This window comes from Myotis nattereri (genome assembly GCF_964212035.1).
Source record: "Myotis nattereri genome assembly, chromosome: 3".
Classification (NCBI taxonomy): Eukaryota; Metazoa; Chordata; class Mammalia; order Chiroptera; family Vespertilionidae; genus Myotis; species Myotis nattereri.
In genome coordinates this window covers 104,870,423-104,893,572 of record NC_138077.1, presented here as the reverse complement: position 1 = coordinate 104,893,572, position 23,150 = coordinate 104,870,423, and the positions used below count along the sequence as shown (strand labels likewise).

The 23,150-nt window shown below is 46.6% G+C and overlaps 1 protein-coding gene across 5 annotated transcripts in view; it reads left to right on the top strand.

Moving 5' to 3' along the window:
- Window positions 1-23,150, top strand: part of RNF13 (ring finger protein 13) — a 163,403-nt gene that overhangs the window by 52,793 nt on the left and 87,460 nt on the right. For 4 of the 5 annotated variants that reach the window (XM_081087434.1, XM_081087437.1, XM_081087438.1 and 1 more), the window contains one exon: window positions 22,046-22,133. In XM_081087434.1, coding sequence (XP_080943560.1) covers window positions 22,046-22,133 — 88 coding nt within the window. Of the gene's footprint in view, window positions 1-22,045; window positions 22,144-23,150 lie in introns of all 5 variants that reach the window. The other variant, XM_081087436.1, reaches the window with a different exon arrangement.

Here is a 23,150-nt window from a genome sequence, read left to right as displayed (position 1 = left end):
TTATCCAGAAATGAGTGAGATCATGTGGTATTTTTCCTTCATTGACTGGCTTATTTCACTTCGCATAATGCTCTCCAGTTCCATCCATGCTGTTGCAAATGGTAAGAGTTCCTTCTTTTTTACAGCAGCATAGTATTCCATCATGTAGATGTACCACAGTTTTCTAATCCATTCATCTACAGATGGGCACTTAGGCTGTTTCCAGATCTTAGCTATAGTGAATTGTGCTGCTATGAACATAGGGGTGCATATATCCTTTCTGACTGGTGTTTTTGGTTTCTTGGGATATATTCCTAGAAGTGGGATCACAGGGTCAAATGGGAGTTCCATTTTTAGTTTTTTGAGGAAACTCCATACTGTCTTCCATAGTGGCTGCACCAGTCTGCATTCCCACCAGCAGTGCACAAGTGTTCCTTTTTATCCACATCCTCTCCAGCACTTGTCCTTTGTTGAATTGTTGATGATAGCCATTCTGAGAGGTGTGAGATGGTACCTCATTGTTGTTTTGATTTGCATCTCTCGGATGATTAGCGACTTTGAGCATGTTTTCATATGTCTCTTGGCTTTCTGAATGTCTCATAAAAGGTGTCTATTTAGGTCCTTTGCCCATTTTATGATTGGATTGTTTATCTTCCTTTTGTTGAGTTGTATGAGTTCCCTATAAATGTTGGAGATTAAACCCTTATCAGTGATAGCATTGGCAAATATGTTCTCCCATGTAGTGGGCTTTCTTGTTGTTTTGTTGATGGTTTCTTTTGCTGTGCAGAAACTTTTTATTTTGATGTAGTCCCTTTTGTTTATTTTCTCTTTAGTTTCCAATGCCCTAGGAGCTGTATCAGTGAAGAAATTGCTTCGGCATATGTCTGAGATTTTGTTGCCTTTGGATTCTTCTAGTATTTTTATGGTTTCCCGTCATACATTTAAGTCCTTTATCCATATTGAGTTTATTTTTGTGTATGGTGTAAGTTGGTGGTCTAGTTTCATTTTTTTGCATGTACCTGTCCAATTTTCCCAACACCATTTATTGAAGAGACTATCTTGACTCCATTGTATGTTCTTGCCTCCTTTGTCAAATATTAATTGAGCGTATTGGTTGGGGCTGATTTCTGGGCACTCTATTCTATTCCATTGATCTATATGTCTGTTCTTGTGCCAGTACCAGGCAGTTTTGAGAACAGTGGCTTTGTAATACAGCTTGATATCTGGTATTGAGATACCACCTACTTTGTTCTTTCTCAGGATCGCTGCAGCTATTTGGGGTCGTTTTTTATTCCAGATGAATTTTTGGAGAGTTTTTTCTAGGTCTGTGAAATATGCCATTGGTATTTAATGGGAAGTGCGTTGAATTTATAGATTGCTTTGGGCAGCATGGACATTTTAATGATGTTGATTCTACCAATCCACGAACATGGTATGTTCTTTCATCTGTTTATGTCTTCCTCTATCTCTTTTTTCAACGTCCTGTAGTTTTCTGAGTAGTGGTCTTTTACCTCTTTAGTTAAGTTTATTCCTAGGTAGCTTAATTTTTTTGGTGCAATGATGAATGGAATTGCTTTTTTAGTCTCTCTTTCTGCACATTCACCATTGGTGTATAGAAATGCCATAGATTTCTTGGCATTAATTTTGTATCCTGCTACATTGCTGAATTCTTTTATTAAGTCTAATAGTTTATTGATGGAGTCTTTAGGGTTTCTTAAGTATAATATCATGTCATCTGCAAATAAGGACAGTTTTACTTCTTCTTTTCCAATTTGGATGCCTTTTATTTCTTCTTCTTGTCTAATTGCAATGGCTAATACTTCCAGTACTATGTCAAACAGGAGTGGTGAGAGGGGGCAATCTGTCTTGTTCCTGTTCTTAGGGGAAATGGTGTTAGTTTTTGTCCATTGAGTATGATGTTGGCTGTGGGTTTGTCATATATGGCTTTTATTATGTTGAGGTATGTTCCTTCAATTCCCACCTTGCTGAGAGTTTTTATCAAAAATGGGTGTTGAATTTTGTCTAACGCTTTTTCTGCATCAATTGATATGACTTTGTGGTTTTTTTCTTTCAATTTGTTTATGTGATGTATCATGTTTATTGATTTGCAGATATTGTACTATCCTTGCATCCCTGGGATAAATTCTACTTGGTCGTGGTGTATGATCTTTCTGATGTACTGCTGGATCCGATTTGCTAAGATTTTGTTGAGGATTTTGGCATCTATGTTCATGAGGGATATTGGCCTGTAATTCTCTTTCATTGTGTGGTCTTTACCTGGTTTTGGTATTAGGGTGATGCTCGCTTCATAGAATGAGCTTGGAAGTGTTCCTTCCTCTTGGATTTTTTGTAGTAGTCTGAGGAGGATAGGTTTTAGTTCTTCCTTGAATGTTTGGTAAAACTCCCCTGTGAAGCCGTCTGGTCCTGGGCTTTTGTTTGTTGGAAGCTTTTTGATGACTGCTTCAATTTCTTCCGTAGCTATTGGCCTATTGAGATTTTTAGATTCTTCCTGATTAAGTTTTGGAATGTTGTATTTTTCTAGGAATTTGTCCATTTCCTCCAGGTTGTCTAGTTTGTTGGAGTAGAGTTGTCCATAATATTTTTTAATAATCATTTGTATTTCTCTGGGATCTGTTGTTATTTTGCTTCTATCAATTCTGATTTTGTTGATTTGGGTCCTTTCTCTTTGCTTCTTGGTGAGCCTGGCTAGAGGTTTGTCAATCTTGTTTATCCTTTCAAAGAACCAGTTCTTTGTTTCATTGATTTTCTATATTGTATTTTTGGTTTCTATGTCATTTATTTCTGCTCTAATCTTTATTATCTCCTTCCTTCTGCTCACTCTGGGGTTTTCTTGTTGCTCTCTTTCTAATTCTTTGAGCTGTAGATTTAGATGATTTACTACCATTTTTTCGTTTTTGTTTTTTTTTTTTTTTCAGGTTAAGTTAGATGTTTATTTAATCTGAGTCCTTAGTCTTCTGGAAAAAAAACCGAAAACAACACCCCCCCCCCCCCAAATAAATAAATAAATAAAAAACCCCACACAAACCCATAAGGCAAAAGCTTGTTTAAAAACAGATACTACATTTAAGGATTTGTGTTCGTTCTAAAGCAGGACCATGGATTCTTTAGGTTGATTTACACAGAAAGGCTAGGTCTGCCACCGGAGCTGAAAAGGGGGTTCGTGTTTTTCAAACTGGACTGTTCCACGGGGAGCTTCATGCGGCCCTGGATGGCGCCTCTGCAAGGCCGGGCGGCTCCCTTTCGCCTGACTCCCTGGACCAGAGGCTGCGGAAGCTGGGCTCTGGCTGGGGTAGCGGGAATCCTGGCTCCAGCTGGTGGAGAGGCCTTCGGTCTGGGCCTGTGGGCCCTCAGCCCCAGCCAAGGCTGCCCAGAGCCGCGGGGCATGCAGCCACATTGCCTGCGGCCCGCCCTCCCGGCCAGGCGAGCCCCAGCGAGCCAGCTGCAGCAGTGCCCTTTCCTCTTGTTTGTTGAGATATGCCTGTAGAGCTATAAACTTCCCTCTCAGGACTGCTTTCATTGTGTACCAAAGGTTTTGGATTGTTGTGTTTTCATTGTCATTAGTTTCCAGGATGTTTTTAATTTCTTCTTTGATCTCATTGTTAACCCAATCAATATTTAATAACATGCTATTCAGCTTCCAAGTGTTTGAGTATTTTGAGTTGTTTTTATTGTAGTTTATTTCTAATATTATGGCGTTGTGGTCTGAGAAGATGCTTGGTATGATTTCAATCTTCTTGAATTTGGGGAGACTTTGTTTGTGACCCAATATGTGGCCTATTTTTGAAGATGTCCCATGAGCACTTGAGAAGAACGTATATTTTGTGGCTTTGGGGTGAAGTGTTCTGAAGATGTCAATTAAGTCCTTCTGATCTAGTGAGTCATTTAGGATTGCTGTTTCTTTGCTGAGTTTTTGTCTAGCGGATTTATCCAGTGATGTCAGTGGTGTATTAAAGTCCCCTACTATGATTGTATTGTTGTCGATCACTCCCCTGATATCTTCCAGGAGTTTTCTTAGGTATGTGGGTGCTCCTGCATTGGGTGCATATATGTGTATCAGGGTTATATCCTCTTGTTGTATTGATCCCTTTAGTATTATGAAGTGGCCTTCCTTATCTCTTGTTATGGCCTTCACTTTGAGGTCTATTTTGTCTGATATAAGTATTGCTATCCAGCTTTTTTTTTCATTTCCATTTGCCTGAAAGATATTTTTCCATCCCTTCACTTTCAGTCTGTGTGAGTCCCTTCTAATGAGGTGGGTCTCTTGTAGACAGCACATATATGGGTCATGGTTTTTATCCATTCAGCCACTCGATGTCTTTTGATTAGACCATTTAGTCCATTTACGTTTAAAGTTATTATTGAAAGGTACTCGTTTGTAGCCATTTCTATTTTTTTGTGTGGCTGTTTTCTTTCTGGGCTTTTTAGTTCTTCTTTTTACACCAGTCCCTTTAGCATTTCTTGCATTGCTGGCTTGGTGGTGATAAACTCCCTTAGCCTTTTTTTGTCTGTGAAGCTTCTTATTTCCCCTTCAATTTTGAATGATAGCCTTGCTGGATAGAGTATTCTTGGATTCAGTCCTTTGCTTTGCATCACTTTGTAAATTTCTGTCCATTCTTTTCTGGCCTGATGTGTTTCTGTTGAGAAATCATTTGATAATCTGATGGGGAATCCTTTGTAGGTAACTCTCTGTTTCTCTCTTGCAGCCTTTAAGATTCTGTCTTTGTCTTGTACATTTGCCATCATTATTATGACGTGTCTTGGTGTGGGTCTTTTGGGGTTCATCTTGCCTGGGACTCTCTGTACTTGTGTAACTTTTTTCTTCCCCATATCAGGGAAGTTTCTGACATTATTTCTTCAAATAGATTTTCTAATCCTTGCTGCTCTTCTTGTCCTTCTTGCAGCCCTATTATGCGTATGTTACTTCGTTTCATGTTGTCCCGAAGCTCCCTTAGGCTCTCCTCCTGCTTTTTAATTCTTTTCTCCAGGTGCTGTTCAGATTGAGCTTGTTTCTCTGCCTTATCTTCTAATTCACTAATTCGGTCCTCTGCTTCTTCTAGTCTGCTGTTGAAACTTTCCATGGTGTTTTTGATTGTAGCTATATCACTTTTCATTTCTTCCTGATTCTTGCATAGGTTGTTGATTTTCTCATCCATCCGGTGAATGAATTGTACAACCATTATTCTGAATTCTTTTTCTGTCATGTTGCATGCTTCAATTCATTAATGTACTTTGTTGGTGACTCCTCATTGTCTTTCCTCTGGGTGTTCTGTTGTCTCTTCATTCTGATTATCTCCCGATGGTTCAAATGTCAGTGTGCAGTGGGAGTCTCCCGCCACCCTAGTGTCACTGAAGAGCTCTGACACTAAGATGTTCGGTTGTTGTGGGTTGGTGGGAACCAGTCTCGCTCAGAGTCAGTGTTGTCAGCGCTCAATGTGGCCTCGGACGCGCCCTTAGAATCAGGAACTGCCTGCACCGTGCTGAATCAGAGACCCCCCTGAAGCCCGTTGAAAACCAGAGCCCCCTAGCATGCGCCAGGAGTCAGAGTTCCCCAAGAATCCAGTATCAGAGTCTCTGTTGTTTCGCGCGATCTTGCCTTGAGAATCAGGGTTCCTGTGTCCCCTTGCACCAGGAATTGGAATCACTGGCTCTTAGTATGAATGCACATGGATCAGGATCTCAGGCGCAGGCCATAAGAAACACATTCAAGTCACTGGTGCTTGGTGCTGCCTCCTGCACAGAGAATAGGTGTCCCTGGGCCTGTGATACTTGGGACAAGTTCGATGTGTTCGCGTTATTGCTCTCAGCCCAGGGCTCAGAAGCCGCAATGTGCGCAGGATCAGTTCCTGGGGTTCCCGTGTTTGCTCCCAGCCCAGGGCTCCTGGGGCAGGCAGTGTGAGCAAGACCAGATCCTGGTGTTCCCGGGATTGCTCCCAGCCCAGGGCTCCGAAGCTGGCAGTGTGCATAGGACCAGTTCCAGGTGTTTGCAGGATTGCTCCCAGCCCAGGACTCCTGAACCCGGCCCTATGTGGGATCAGTTCCAAGGTGCTCGCGCACTTCCAGGCTAAAATTCCTGGAGTGCTGAGGCCTTGGCAAGGGGTGCGTCTATCAGTTAGTTACTCTGGTGCTGCCCACAAGCCTGCGGGAAGGGGGGATGGGCTCTGTTACTCAGGGATCTGCTGCGGGGATATCTGAACTTTTGGTGTCCTCAGTTCTGTAGCTGAGGTCAAGGTCTCTGTCCCCAGTGGCTGCAGGGTCCTGGTATGCCTCTGCGATCAGACTGGGTGGTGCTGAGGCCAGGATCCTAGTCTCAAGCAGCTCTGTTTCCCAAGATGGCATGGTCACCGTGCCTGTGCTGGCAACCCAGCAGTGTCAGCGCAGGGAGCGGGACTCTGCCGCCTAAGACTGCCTGGTTTAGCAGCCCCCTAGAAGACCTGCAGAATCTAACTGTCCCTAGCTCATACACACACACCACACACGTTCACACACTCCTCTATCACTTCTTTGCGCTCTCACACTCTCTCCCTCCCTACCTTCCTGCTGGTTGCCATTTTCTCCTCGTTTTATGATACTTTTAATACTGTTTTTACAAATCTGTTTTTGGACTATGCCTGAATTTTGTCTCTACTCATGAAAGAAATAACACCTCCACAGTAAACTTATTAAAGCAATAAAAAAATAATAACTGTGTTATTTGGGGTTTGAAAATGTAGAGCACTTTGTAAATAATAGGTATTGTTATATTGTATACTAGAAGCCCGGTGCATAAATTCATTCACGGGTGCGGTCCCTCGGCCTGGCTCGTGATTGAGGCCCATGGGGAGGCCTCCTGGCCGGGGAGTAGGGACCTTAGGAAGTTGGCTGTGGGAACACACTGACCACCAGAGGGCAGCTCCTACATTGAGCGTTTGCCCCCTGGTGGTCAGTGCGCATCATAGTGACTGGTCAATTGGTCATTCGTTTGTGACGGTTGCTTAGGCTTTTATATATATAGATTAATTCCAAATCTAAACTCTCAATTGCCTTTAAATAGGAAATAAATTAGAGCTTGAAGTCACATGTTGATTTACTGCTCTTCAGAGTCCTTATCCTATCTAATAAAAGAGAAAATGGTGATTAGTGTACGACCGCTACCCTTCCCATTGGCTAATCAGGGCGTTATGCAAATTAACTGCCAGCCAAGATGGCGGCCGGCAGCCAGGCAGCTGGAAGCTAACATGAGGCTTGCTTGCTTCAGTGACGGAGGAAACCAACGTTCCCGCCTGCCTTACCGGCCTCTGAGCCTGCAGTTTGAAACATTGTAACAAATATAGAAGCTAAGCAAAACCCCAGAAACCTGCTTTCAGCGAGCCGGGATCTCAGAGCTGGAGTTATACATTGTTTCGATTATAGAACACAAACAAACCAGGTACCTGCTTTCAACAGCAGAGGCCTCAGAGCTGGAGCCAGAGCTAAAGCTGTCCCAGAATAAAAAAGAAAAAGAAAAAAAAGAAGCATTTGGGAGCTTCAGCCCTCAGCCCCTCACCCAGACTGGCCAGGCACCCCAGTGGGGACACCCACCCTGAAGGGTGTATGACCAGCCGCAAACAGCCATCATCCCCTCATCCAGGCTGGCCAGGCACCCCAGTGGGGACCCCCACCCTGATCCAGGGCAAACCAGCCAGCCCCACCCATGCACCAGGCCTCTATCCTATATAGTAAAAGGGTAATATGCCTCCCAGCACCGGGATAAGCGGAGCCGCGAGGCCTCCCAGCACCTGGATCAGCGGGGCCGAGAGGCCTCCCGGCACCGGGATTAGCGTGACGGGGCAGCGCCCAAACCCCCTGATCGCCCTGCGGCTCTGTGTGTGACAGGGGGCGGGGCCACAACCTCCCTATCCACCCTGCTTTGTTCGTGACAGGGGAAGGTGCCCCAACCTCCTGATCAGCCCTGCTCTGTGCCTGATACGGGGGAGCTCCCCAACCCATGATCGCCCTGCGGCTCTCTGTGTGATAGGGTGCAGCGCCCCAACCCCCTGATCGGCCCTGCTCTATGTGTGACAGGGTGCGGCGCCCCAACGCCCCCCCCACGGGCCCTGCTCTGTGTGTGACAGGGTAGAGCCATAACTTCCCCATCGGCCGTGCCCTGAGTGTGAGAGTGGCGGCGCCCCAACCCCCTGATCGGCTCTGCTCTGTGTGTGACAGGGGGGCGGTGCCCCAACTCCCCTATCAGCCCTACTCTATGAGTGACAGGGGGGAGCTCCTTAACCCCCTGATGTGCCCTGCTCTGTGCATGACATGGGGGAGTTCCCTGAACCCCTGATCAACCCTGTTCTGTGTGTGACAGGGTAAGGAGCCCCAACCCCCCTGATGGGCCCTGCTCTGTGTGTGACAGGGGGCAGCGCCCCAACCCCCAGATTGGCCCTGCTCTGTGCGTGACAGGGGTTCACGCTGCAACCTCCCCATTGACCCTGCCTTGAGTGTGACGGGGCAGTGCCCGAACCCCCCAATCGGCCCTACCCTGAGCGTGACTGAGGGTGGCATTGCAACCTCCCAATCCGCCCTGCTCTGTGCACGACGGGGCGGTGCCCCAACTCCCCAATGGGCCCTGCTCTGAGCCCGACCAGGGGCTGCACCTAGGGATTGGGCCTGCCCTCTGCCACCCGGGAGCAGGCCTAAGCCAGCAGGGCGTTATCTCCTGAGGGGTCCGAGATTGCGAGAGGGCACAGGCCAGGCTGAGGGACCCCCCCCTTCCCCCCGAGTGCACAAATTTTTTTGCACCAGGCCTCTAGTCCTATACAATAAAAGGCTAATATGCAAATTGACCAAATGGCAGAACAACCAGTCGCTATGATGCGCACTGACCACCAGGGGGCAGACACTCAATGCAGGAGCTGCCCCCTGGTGGTGAGTGTGCTTCCACAGGGGGAGTACGCTCAGCCAGAAGCTCTGAACTGGGCTCACCGCTGGCGATTGTAGCAGTGGTGGCCGGAGCCTTTCCTGCCTCCGTGACAGCGCTAAGGATGTCCGCCTGCAGGCTTAGGCCCTCTCCCCAGGGGGCCTAAGCCATCAGTTGGACATCCTCTGAGGGCTCCCCGCTCCCAGGGCTCCTGAACTGCAAGAGGGCCCAGGCCGAGCTGAGGGACATCCCCGCTCCGCGTTCATGAATTTCGTGTACTGGGTCTCTAGTCTATACTAATAAAAGAGTAATATGCTAATTAGACTGGAAGACCTTCTGGGAGACCTTCAGAACATCCTTCCAGACAAAGCCATGGTGGCGGGGCCAAGGCAGAGGCGGTTAGGGGAGAACAGGCCAGCAGAAGGGGGCAGTTGGGGGCGAGCTGGCCGGCGGGGGGCAATTGGGGGCAACCAGACTGGTGGGGGGAACAGATGGGGGCAAGCAGGCAGGCAGGAGGGGCAGTTGGGAGTGATCAGACCAGTAGGGGACAGTTGGGGGCTATCAGGCTGGTGGGGTGCAGTTGGGGGCTAGCAGGCCAGCAGTGGGGGGCAGTTGGGGGTGAGCAGGCCGGCAGTGAGGGGCTGTTGGGGGCGAGCAGGCTGGCAGGGCGGGGCTGTTGGGGTGAGGTGGCCGCGGGGGGGGGGGGGCAGTTTGGTGCGAGCAGTCTGGTGGGGGGGCAGTTGGGGACGAGCAGGCCGGCAAGGGGGTAGTTGGGGCAATCAGGCCAGCGCGGGGGGGGGGCAGTTGGGGGTGAGTAGGCCAGCAGGGGTGCAGTTGGGGTAAGAATGCCAGTGGGGGGGTAGTTGGGGGCCAGTAGGCTGGTGGGGGGGCAGTTGGTACGAGCAGGCCAGCGGGGGAGGGGGGGAGTTGGATGCAAGCAGGCCAGTGGCAGGGGCATTTGGGGGCCATCAGGCCAGCAGTGGGGGGCAGTTGGTGGCGATCAGGCTAGCATGGGGGGGCAGTTAGGGGTGATCAGGCTGGCATGGGGAGAAGTTAGGGGTGATGAGGCTGGAAGGGAGGGCAATTGGGGGTGATGAGGCTGGCAGGTAGAGTGGTTAGGGGTGATCAGGCAGGCCAGCCAAGTGAGCGGTTAGGAGCCAGTGGTCCCAAATTGTGAGAGGGATGTCTGACCAGTAGTCGGACATCCCCAAAAGGGTCCCAGATTGTGTGGCTCATTTTACATGAGTATCCAGACTGCTGCCTGATATAATAATTGGGTTCTTTTCAAGTTTCTTTTCCATCAAGGAAAGTGACCTCTGTTGCATTTTTATCATTTTTGCAGGTGTATAGCCCAGAAATATACAGAGGCCTGCTTATTTGTAGTATTTCTTCCCAGGGAAAAAACAAAGTGCATTTCACGTAGTTCACATTTAGATATTAAAGAGTTTTGTTAAAGACTATAGGAAAAAATAAAAAAAAATAAAAAAATAGCAGAAACCGGTTTGGCTCAGTGGATAGAGCGTCGGCCTGCGGACTGAGAGGTCCCAGGTTCGATTCCGGTCAAGGGCATGTACCTGGGTTGCGGGCATATCCCCAGTAGGAGATGTGCAGGAGGCAGCTGATCGATGATTCTCTCTCATCGATGTTTCTAACTCTCTATCTCTCTCCCTTCCTCTCTGTAAAAAATCAATAAAATATATTTAAAAAAAAAAAAGACTATAGGAAATGTAAAAAATCTGAATTGATTATGTCATATTAGAAGTTCATTTAATTATTTATTTTCAGCAACTGGATAAAAGAGGGTGAAAGGATTAGCTAAAGAACATGCATACCCCATAGATGCAGACAATAGTTTGGTGAAGGCCAAGAGAGGGAGAGGTGGGTATAGGTGGAGCTGGGCAAAGAGTGGGGGTAAGGGGGACACTTGCAACTATGTCAACATTAAAAAATTTTAATAAAAAAAACTATATAATAAAAGCCTAAGCGACGGTTACGGTGAAACTAGAACAACTGGTTGCTGTGATATGCTCTGACCACCAGGGGCAGATGCTCAATGCAGGAGCTGCCCCTGGTGGTCAGTGCGCTTACACAGGGGTAGCGCCGCTCAGCCAGAAGCCGGGCTCACGGCTGGTGAGCGCAGCGGCAGTGGCAGGAGCTTCTCCTGCCTCTGTGGCAGCACTAAGTAGCAGCAAGCTGAGCGGTAAGGAGTGAGCAGGCAGGTGATAAGGAGTGAAGGATCCAGGATTATAAGAGGGATGTCCCCTGGGGGGATCTGGCCTAAGCCAGCAGGCATCCATCCCCCGAGGGGTGCCGGACTGTGAGAGGGTACAGGCCGGGCTGAGTGACCGCCCCCCCGCAAGTGCGCTAATTTCGTGCACTGGGCCTCTAGTAATAAAAAAGATATTGGAGAAACTATAAAATAAAATGTGTTGTGCTTATTTTTCATTATATAAGGCCCATAGTAACTGTTACATTATAATTTGTGTTTTAATCCTAAGTAAACCATACTGGGTTATTAATAAAATGACTCCTTAAACAACAAAATAAAACAGATAGCTATATTTTTCCAAATATTTGTTGAAGGAATATTGATTTAATTTACTGAAATGTCTAAATTTTTATCTCAAATCCCGATCTGTCAAATTTTACCTACCTAGGAAATGGCTATACTAATAAAAGGTTAATATGCTAATTAGACCGAACATCTTCCAAATGATCTTCCAGACATCCTTCCAGACAAAGCCGTGGTGGCGGGGCCAAGGTAGAGGTGGTTAGGAGGGATCAGGGCGGTGGGGGAGAGCAGTTAGGGAGATAAGACCAGAAGGGGAGAGCAATTAGGGGATCCGCCCAATAGGGAGAGAGCAGTTAAGGGGATCAGGCTGGCAGGGAAGAGCAGTTAGGGCAATCAGGCAGGCAGGCAGGTGAACGGTTAGGAGCCAGCAGTCCCAGATTGCGAGAGGAATGTCCAACTGGCAGTTTAGGCCTATTCCACAGGGAGTCGGATACCTCCTGGGGGGTCCTGGATTGGAGAGGGTACAGGCTGGGGAGGGGGAACCTCCCCCCACCCCCCATGCACGAATTTCGTGCATCAGGCCTCTAGTATGAATATAAACTGTTTTCCAGCTTTCCCATTTTGGCTGAGTGCAAGCCCCAAGTTTTCCAGGTTCAATAATGGGATGCCTTGTCACAACTTCCAAATCTTCATTCTCTTCTCGCCATGTCAATCCAAGCACTACCAGATTGTTCTAAGCATTGCTTTAATCATGTCACCCCCTGATTGAAGTGCGTATTGTGAACCCTAGACAGAGGAGGCCCCACCTCTGCTTTTCTGAGCGCCCTTCAAGAAACTGCACAACCTGTCCCCTTTTCACTACCTCTCCTCTCCTCTGACCAACAGCAGCAATAAAAACCAATAACAATGACAACAATAATAACTAGCACTATTTACGTGCCAGGCACTAAGCACTATTTGAAGTATACGTATATTAAGTCGTTTATCCTCAGAACAAGTGTTTAAAGTGGGTTTATGTTTACTTTATACAAGTTAAGTTACTTGCCTACGTTTATCCAGCTTGGATATGATAGAGTCAGAATTTGAATCCAGGTAATCAGTGTCTATACTTTTAACTCCTCTGCTATTCTTCCTTTCAGTAACACTCGTCTTTACTTATTAGTAAGGTCATACATTGTGTTTTTTTATTTTTTTGTTTTGTTTTTAGTGTGCCTTACTAGGTCTTGCCTTTTGACTTGTTATTTCTGTCTCCCATATGAGAAATTTCCCCAAATTCTTTCCACTGTTAACCCAAATTTCCTATCTCTGTTAAAGTGTAATTCGGGTTCCATAAAATCTGTCATAGATATTTCAGTTGACAGCCTTTTCTCCTCTAAATTTTTATAAAAACTACCACAATATTTTAGTACTTTTCTTCTTGGCTTTTGCTCTGTTTTGTATACAGAAGTTCCTGCTTATCTGCAGGGGATATTTCAATGACTTTGTGCATTAGTTGGCTTTAAAAAGAAACATAAACTTGTTTTATATTGGAGAACAGCTTTGATATAAATTTTATATTTCTTAAATTGTATATCTTTGGGAAAAATTTTTGGATGTGTGAAGGAAATATTTCTCTTTAGTGACTTAGTTTTTTGGCAAGTCACATTAAAGCAGTAGATAAATTCATTGCATCCCCGACCAAGTAGACTTTTGTTTAAATAAAAGCTAAGTGAAGTCTGTACTGCTATGGTAGTTTAATGAATATATAATAGAAATTATAACATTTTTAAGAAGATTTTCCCCCACCCTTTGAAGAGCAGTAATATCTATGGGGAAGATACTGTGGGGCTGGCATTGTCTCAATTTTATTTTGATAACAAAGTCCACCTAAAAATATTACATGTACACACTGACAAAAAATAGTAAACTTACTTTCTTGATCATTGACTTTTTCTTGCATGACCACAAAACATTCCTTATAACAGTTTTGTTGACAGGTTGATTTTCTTGCCATTCTTCCTAACATTAGAACAGTAGGTACTGTGTTGGTCAACTGTTTATGCTATTTTATTTTAGTTTTTAAAAATCTATGCCTAATTTTCTCTCTTGTGTTTGTAATATTATAATGTTAGCTATTACTTTGAGCACATATTTTATACATTTATTCATTCAAGTAATAGTTAATGAGTTCTTACTCTGCGTCTGGCTATTTCTTAGATGCAATAGAGGCTGTAAAAATGAACAATATTAATTTTTTGAGGAACTCTTATCTTGACAGTTTAGTTTTTCTCAGTGATAGGATAAAATTATTCTGATTAATCCACATTATTGATCTTTTTCAGAAACTCAATTTGAATGTGTGGGGTAGTTTTAGAGAAGTCAAAGATTGTAATTGTAGAAGAGAATTTTACCTCTGCAAAGCCAACTTGCCTGATTGGGGTTGAGTCCGTGAGCCTCACTCCTTACCTAGCATTAAAATCCAGAGTCTGTCTCTTACTTGGCTTTTCCTTTACTCTTGGGAACCTGAGTCTTTGAGTATTCCCTTATTCTTTGGAACTTGATTCAGATTTTATTGTTATTGAGTTACAGTAGAGTTTTGAATCATTATAATGCTGATAGCTAAAACAGAACTAATAGTAGACCTTCTAGAACTTTTTAAAAAAAAATTAATTTCCCTGTTCTTTAGAAATATCCTATCTAATAAAAGAGAAAATGGTAATTAGCTGTACGACCGCTACCCTTCCCATTGGCTAATCAGGGCGATATGCAAATTAACTGCCAGCCAAGATGGTGGCCGGCAGCCAGGCAGCTTGAAGCTAACATGAGGCTTGCTTGCTTCAGCGATGGAGGACTCCAACATTCCCCACCTGCTTCTGCTGGCCTCTGAGCTTGCAGTTTGAAACATTGTTACAAATATAGAAGCTAAACAAAACCCCAGAAACCTGCTTTCAGCTAGCCGGGATCTCAGAGCTGGAGTTGATACAGTGTTTCGATTATAGAACTCAAACAAACCAGATACCTGCTTTCAGCAGCAGAGGCCTCAGAGCTGGAGCCAGAGCTAAAGCTGTCCCAGAATAAAAAAAGAAAAAAGAAAAAAAGGAGCAGTTGGGGGCTTCAGTCACCCGCCAGCCTGAAAACAGCCCTCAGCTCCTTACCCAGACTGCCCAGGCACCCCAGAGGGGAACTCCACCCTGAAGGGTGTGTGACCAGTTGCAAACAGCCATCATCCCTCATCCAGGTTGGCCAGGCAACCAAGCGGGACCGCCACCCTGATCCAGGACACCTTTCAGGGCAAACCAGGCGGCCCCCACCCATGCACTGGCCTTTATCCTATATAGTAAAAGGGTAATATGCCTCCCAGCACTGGGATCAGCGGAGCCACGAGGCCTCCCGGCACCGGGATCAGCGTGGTAGGGGGCAGCACCCAAACCCCCTGATCGCCCTGCGGCTCTGTGTGTGACAGGGGGCGGGGCCACAACCTTCCTATCCGCCCTGCTTTGTTCGTGACAGGGGAAGGCACCCCAACCCTCTGATCAGCCCTGCTCTGTGCCTGATAGGGGGGAGCTCCCCAACCTCCTGATTGCCCTGCGGCTCTGTGTTTAACAGGGTGCGGCGCCCCAACCCCCTGATCGGCCCTGCTCTGTGTGTGACAGGGTGCGGTGCCCCAACCCCCCTCCCCTCCCCATGGACCCTGCTCTGTGTGTGACGGGTTATAGCCATAACCTCCCCATCGGCCCTGCCCTGAGTGTGACAGTGGCGGCGCCCCAACCCCCTGATCGGCCCTGCTCTGTGGGTGATAGAGGGCGGCGCCCCAACCCCCTGATCCTCCCTGCTCTGTGTGTGACAGGGGGCGGTGCCCCAACTCCCCTATCAGCCCTACTCTGTGAGTGACAGGGGGGAGCTCCTCAACCCCATGATCGGCCCTGCTCTGTGTGTGACAGGGGGGAGCTCCCCAACCCCCTGATGGGCCCTGCTCTGTGCGTGACAGGGGGGGAGCTCCCCAACCCCTTGATTGACCCTGCTCTGTGCGTGACAGGGTACGGAGCCCCAACCCCCCTGATGGGCCCTGCTCTGTGTGTGACATGGGGCAGCGCCCGAACCCCCCTGATGGGCCCTGCTCTGTGATTGACAGGGGGCAGCGCCCCAACCCCCTGATGGGCCCTGCTCTGTGCGTGACAGGGGGCGGCGCCGCAACCTCCCCATTGACCCTGCCTTGAGTGTGACAGGGGGCGGTGCCCGAATCCCCCAATCGGCCCTACCCTGAGCGTGACTGAGGATGGCATCGCAACCTCCCAGTCTGCCCTGCTCTGTGCATGACAGGGGCCGGTGCCCCAACTCCCCAATCAGCCCTGCTTCTGAGCCCGACCAGGGGCTGAACCTAGGAATTGGGCCTGCCCTCTGCCACCCGGGAGCGGGCCTAAGCCAGCAGGTCGTTATCTCCAGAGGGGTCCCAGACTCCGAGAGGGCACAGGCCGGGCTGAGGGACCTACCCTCCCCTCCTCCCCCCTCCCCGAGTGCACAAATTTTTGTGCACTGGGCCTCTAGTAAGTATTATAAAGAAACATTTTGAAAGACTTATCACTATGCAATGATCAGAAGGTGATATATTTTAAAAGTTTCCTACCATGTTAAGTATCCAAAACTATATATATAGCTTTCGAGGTTTCAAAATTATATGTATACTAGAGGCCCAGTGCATGAAATTTGTTCATGGGTAGGGTTCCTAGGCCTGGCCGGTGATCAGAGCCTATCTGTGGGGTGACTGGTAGGGCAATCGGGGGGTCCCTGATGGCACCTGCCTTGTCTGGCCTGGCAGTGCCTGCTTGCTGGCCCCACCCCCTGCCACCGCCAGTCGGGGCCTGTAGGCTGGGGGCAGCTCCTGCATTGATCGTTTTCCCCCTGGTGCTCAGTGCACGTCATAGCAACCAGTTGTTCTACTGTTCTGTTGATTTGCAAATTAGGCTTTTATTATATAGGATATATTAGAGGCCTAGTGCACAAAATTTGTGCACTGGGGGGTGGGGGGGGGGTCCCTCAACCCAGCCTGCCCCGTCTCACAGTCCGGGAGCCCTCAGGGGATGTCCTACTGACGGCTTAGGCCCGTTCCCTGGGGAGAGCGGGCCTAAGCTGCAGTCTGGCCATGGAGGCTTGGAGCAGGCACCGTGTGTGTGTGTGTGTGTGTGTGTTGTCCCCAGCCGCCGCGGAGGCTGGAAGCAGACGACCCGTGTGTATGTATGTGTGTGTGTGTATGTGTGTGTGTGTGTGTCTGCTGGGGGCCTGCCCTCAGCCACGCCTCGGAGGCTCGGAGCAGGCACCCCGGTTTGTGTGTGTGTGTGTGTGTGTGTGTGTGTGTGTCTCTTGGAGGTCTGCTCCCAGCCACGTCGGAGGCTCGGAGCAGGCCCTGTATGTATGTGTGTGTGTGTGTGTGTGTGTGTGCGTGTGTGTGATGTGTGTGTGTCCGGTGGGGGCCTGCCCTCAGCCGAGCCGCAGAGGTTCAGAGCAGGTGCCCCTCTGTGTTGATCTCTCCGGCTCGGGCAGAGCCTGGCTCCTCCTCCTGAGCTGGTTGTGACCATGATGGAGTCTTGACCTCATTTGCATATTACTTCTTTTTATATATATAGATATAGATATGTAATGTGTATATATGTATGTGTGTATGTTTCTGTATATTGACTACCCAATTTTTATTTTATTTAGCCAAAATGCAAATAATGATCTGATTCTTTTTTTTTAACCAATGGTCCAAAGGTTATATACTAAGTAGCTTAGATTTGGGTTTATTTTGTTTAAGACATTTTTATTTTTAAATTGAAGTGTAGTAATATGTTTGGTTACTTTTTAGATCTTTCAGGTAAAATTTTGTCATATATCTAGCCATATTCTTATGATGCAAAAGTTACTCTTTTAGAGACTAACTTTAGGAGAGATGAAATAGCTAGATAGAATCAAAGTAAGCAACTTTAGGCTGTATTATTTTTCATTCTATGAAAGTTTTAGCTAGGAAGTTTAAAAAACATGGTTGATGAAGCTAATAAAAATAGCTTTTATTTGACTTCTATGTGTTAGGCATAGTATTCACCATTTTAATATTTTACATAAGAAAAATATTATTGTCATTCTCATTTTAAAATTGGGCAAACTGAGAAATAAGGCAAAAAAATAATTTGCTCAAGTTTATCCCACTAATAAGTGGTGGAGGCAGATTTGAATTCCCAAGGGCCGATGACCCCAGCTTGATCACAGCAAATCTCTGTCTCTTTAGAGATGGATAGGTTTATTGCTTTGGATCCTTTTAGTATTTTAGCTTGTATCCCTATCCTTTATTTGCTTCTCATTTTACTTAATGCTCTGAGTGAAATAAAAAAGATATCTAAAGAAGTCCTTGATAATCAATTGTAGAAGATCCATTTATCTTTCAAGAACACACTTGAGATCTGTTATATATATACTAGAGGCCTCATGCACGAAATTCATGCATGGGGGGTCCCTCAGCCCGGCCTGCACTCTCTTGCAATTCAGTACTGCTGTCTCCTAACCGGTCACTTGCCTGCCTGCCTGATCACCCCTAACCCCTCTGCCTGCCTGCCTGATCGCCTCTAACCACCTCTGCCTGTCTGCCTGATTGCCCTTAACCATTCATTTGCCTAACTGCCTGATTGCCCCTATCTCCTTGCCTGCCTGCCTGATTTCCCCTAAACACTCTGCCTGCCTGCCTGATTGCCCCTAACTGCTCGCCTGCCTGCCTGATCACCCCTAACCACCTCTGCCTCGGCCCCCCGCCACCACAGCTTCATCGGAATGACATCTGCAAGGTCATTTGGCTATCCGTTCTAATTAGCATATTATGCTTTTATTATCTATTTATATAAAAACCCTGGGTGTAACATCATGACTGAGGCTCGACCAACCGGAAGGAAGTCAGTCCTGCAGGCATTTTTTGGAAATGGCTACACACTCCCCGAGCTGTTTCCCACGAGGGCAGCGAGGTTTCAGGCAGGAACTCACCCTTGGAGCGTGGACGCACTGAGTCCTGGGTCCTCTTAGCCTCAGCTGCGCACTCCCTGAGCTGTTTCCGGTAAGGGCGAGGTTTGAGGCAGCCAGAGCCTGGCCTCACTGAGTCCTGGGTCGCATTGCCAAGGGCTGCGCCCTCCCCAAGCTGTTTCCTGGTAGGGCAAGGTTTCAGGCAGGAACTGGCCCTCGGAGCGTGGAGGCATATCTTTATAAAGTCTTAATACATTATATTAGAGGTCGTGGTGGTACTGTTTTACCCACAGCGTCTACAGGAATTGCTGCAAATTTACTTCTCAGTGGAAGAACATTTCATTCCCAATATAAATTACCCATTCCACTAAATGAAACTTCAATTTCTATACTCGATAAGAACAGTGAAGTTGCTAAAGCTATTGAAAAGGCCCAACTTCTCATTATTGATGAATGCACCATGGCATCCAATCATACTATAAATGCCATAGACACATTACTAAGAGAAATTTGAATGTTGTATTTGGTGGGAAAGTTCTCCTTCTTGGAGGGGATTTTCGACAATGTCTCAGTATTGTACCGCATGCTATGTGATCGGCCATAGTACAAATGAATTTAAAGTACTGCAACGTTTGGGGATGTTTCAGAAAGTTGTCTCTTACAACAAATATGAGATCAGAGGATTCTGCTTATAGTGAATGGTCAGTAAAACTTGGAGATGGCAAACTTGATAGCAGTTTTCATTTAGGAATTGGATATTATTGAAATCCCCTGTGAAATGATTTGTAATGGATCTATTATTGAAGCTACCTTTGGAAATAGTTTATCCATAGATAATATTAAAAATATATCTAAATGTGTGATTCTTTGTCCAAAAAATGAGCACATTCAAAAAGTAAATGAAGAAATTTTGGATATACTCGATGGAGATTTTCACACATATTTGAGTGATGATTCCATTGATTCCACAGATGATGCTGAAAAGGAAAATTTACCCATCAAATTTCTCAATAGTATTACTCCTTTGGGGATGCCGTGTCATAAATTAAAATTGAAAGTGGGTGCAATCATCATGCTATTGAGAAATCTTAATAGTAAATGGGGTCTTTGTAATGGTACCAGATTTATTATCAAAAGATTACGACCTAACATTATCGAAGCTGAAGTATTAACAGGATCTGCAAAGGGAGAGGTTTTTCTGATTCCAAGAATTGATTTGTCCCCATCTGACACTGGTCTCCCATTTAAATTGATTCAAAGACAGTTTCCCGTGATGCCAGCATTTGTGATGACTATTAATAAATCACAAGGACAAACTCTAGGCAGAGTAGGCACATTCCTACCTGAACCCGTTTTTGCACATGGTCAGTTACATGTTGCTTTCTCTCGAGTTCGAAGAGCATGTGATGTTAAAGTTAAAGTTCTAAATACTTCATCACAAGGGAAATTAGTCAAGCACTCTGAAAGTGTTTTCACTCTTAATGTGGTGTAAGGGAGATATTAGAATAAGTTTAATCACTTTATCAGTCATTGTTTGCATCACTATTGTTTTTATATCATGTTTTTGTTGTTTTTATATCATGCCTCTGTTGTTGTTATATCCTTTTGTTACTGTTTATTTATTAATTTATATATTACTAGAGGCTCGGTGCACAAAAATTTGTGCACTCGGGGGGGAGGGAAGGGTCCCTCAGCCCGGCCTGTGCCCTCTCGCAGTCTGGGACCCCTCAGGAGATAACGACCTGCTGGCTTAGGCCTGCTCCCGGGTGACAGAGGGCAGGCCTAATCCCTAGGTGCAGCCCCTGGTTGGGCTCAGAGCAGGGCCGATTGGGGAGTTGGGGCGCTGGCTCCAGTTATGCACAGAGCAAGGCGGATCGGGAGGTTGCGATGCCATCCTCAGTCATGCTCAGGGTAGGGCCGATTGGGGGGTTGGGGCACCGCCCCCTGTCACACTCAAGGCAGGGTCGATGGGGAGGTTGCAGCGCCACCCGCTGTCACGCACAGAGCAGGGCCAATCGGGGTTGGTGCGCTGCCCACTGTCACGCACAGAGCAGGGCCCATCAGGGGGTTGGGGCTCTGTACCCTGTCACACACAGAGCAGGGCCAATCAGAGGGTTGGGGCGCTGCCCCTTGTCACGCACAGAGCAGGGCCCATCAGGGGGTTGGGGAGCTCCCCCGTCATGCACAGAGCAGGGCTGATCAGGGGTTTGGGGTGCCGCCACTGTCACATTCAGGGCAGGGCTGATGGGGAGGTTATGGTTCTACCCCATCACACACAGAGCAGGGCCGATCGGGTTTGGGGTGCCGCACCCTGTCACACACAGAGCCGCAGGGCGATCAGGGGGTGGGGAGCTCCACCCTATCAGGCACAGAGCAGGTCTGATCAGGGGGTTGGGGCACCTTCCGCTGCCATGAACAGAGCAGGGCGGATAGGGAGGTTGTGGCCCCGCTTCCTGTCACACACAGAGCCGCAGGGCGATCAGGGGGTTTGGCCGCTGCCCCCTGTCACGCTGATCCTGGTGCTGGGAGGCCTCGCGCCTCCACTGATCCCGGTGCTGGGAGGCATATTACCCTTTTACTATGTACTATAGAGGCCTGGTGCACGGGTGGGGGCTGGCTGGTTTGCCCTGAAGGGTATCCTGGAACAGGGTGGGGGTCCCCACTGGGGTGCCTGTCCAGCCTTGGTGAGGGGATGATGGCTGTTTGCAGCTGGTCACACACCCTTCAGGGTGGGGGTCCCCGCTGGGGTACCTGGCCAGTCTGGGTGAGGGGCTGAGGGCTGTTTTCAGGCTGGCGGGTGACTGAAGCTCCCAACTGCTCCTGTTTTTCTTTTTCTTTTTTATTCTGGGCCAGCTTTAGCTCTGGCTCCAGCTCTGAGGCCTCTGCTGCTGAAAGCAGGTATCTGGTTTGTTTGGGTTCTATAATCGACAGAGTATCAACTCCAGCTCTGAGGTCCTGGCGGGCTGAAAGCAGGTTTCTGGGGTATTGTTTAGCTTCTATATTTGTAACAATATTTCTAACCGCAGGCTCAGAGGCCGGCAAGGCAGGCGGGGAATGTTGGGGTCCTCCGTCACTGAAGCAAGCAAGCCTCATGTTAGCTTCAAGCTGCCTGGCTGCCGGCTGCCATCTTGGTTGGCAGTTAATTTGCATATCGCCCTGATTAGCCAATGGGAAGGGTAGCAGACGTATGCTAATAACCATGTTTCTCTTTTATTAGATAGGATTTTCATATACATTTTATTAATTTCCTTTCACCACACATTTCTATTATAGCAGTGGTTCTCAACCTGTGGGTTCGCGACCCCTTTGGTGGTCGAACGACCCTTTCACAGGGGTCGCCTAAGACCACCCCGCTTATCAGATATTTATATTATGATTCAGAACAGTAGCAACATTACAGTTATGAAGTAGCAACAAAAGTAATTTTATGGTTGGGTCACAACATGAGGAACTGTATTTAAAGAGCCAGAAGGTTGAGAACCACTATATTATAGAGAAAGGGCAAATAACAATATTAAAATATTTCCGCTAATTAATTCCCTTTTAATGTGCATGGATTTCGTGCACCAGGCTACGCGTTATAGATAAAAGAAGCCCCAGAATATGGTATAGACTTGTTGACTTATGTTTGTTGAAGCTGAGGGACTTTGTGACAAAGCACTTTCTTCTTCATATAATTACTGTTTTCTGACTTGCAGGTTTTAAATGCACAGAGAGCAGGATACAAAGCAGCCATAGTTCATAATGTTGATTCTGATGAGCTCATTAGCATGGGATCCAACGACAGTAAGTACAGGTATCACTTTTCTTCTCTCCTGTTTGACAGATCTTTTATATAAATTCTTCTTCTCTCATTTGTTTTTTATTTTTTATTTATTTATTTATTTTTTTAAACATTTTATTTTATTTTTTTATTTATTTTTTAAATATATTTTATTGATTTTTTACAGAGAGGAAGGGAGAGGGATAGAGAGCTAGAAACTTCGATGAGAGAGAAACATCGACCAGCTGCCTCCTGCACACCTCCTACTGGGGATGTGCCCGCAACCAAGGTACATGCCCTTGACCGGAATCAAACCTGGGACCTTTCAGTCCGTAGGCCGATGCTCTATCCACAGAGCCAAACCGGTTTGGCTCATTTGTTTTTTAAAGCAGAATTTCTTTTCTATCACAATGGATTCCCAATTTTTAACCCCCTTGGGACAATTTTATTCACAATAGAAATGGAATTGACTTATTCTTTCCCAAACATTTTTTTTTTTAAAACCAATTTGTTTCATTTTAGAAGATATGTTGATGTTTTGGTAAAAACCAAAGGAAAACGAAAACTTTAAGTAGAGATAAGCATGCTGAGTTAAAGATTCCATAGAAGAATTTTTCTGATTTATTTAGAGATTCACAAGATTAAATTTTAGGCTATGAGGCTCCCGTATTCTTGGGGAATTTCACAGCCACATACTTGTGCTTTCTTAAATACAATTTGGTTATTAGCCACTTAACATACATTGATGTGTCTGTAGCTATTTATTTATTTATTTATTTATTTATTTAGAGTTTTAATTGATGTTTAGAGAGAGGGGAAGGAAGAAGGAGAGATAAATATCAATGTGAGAGTGAAACATCTATAGGCTGCCTCCTGCACACCTCCTACCTGGAATAGAGCTAACAATCTGGGCATGTGCCCTGACCGGGAATAGAATGGGCAACCTTTTGGTACATGAGATTATACTTAGCCAAATGAGCCACACAAGCCAGTGCTAGCTTTTCATTTAAAATGGGAATATTGTTCCTTACACCGTACTG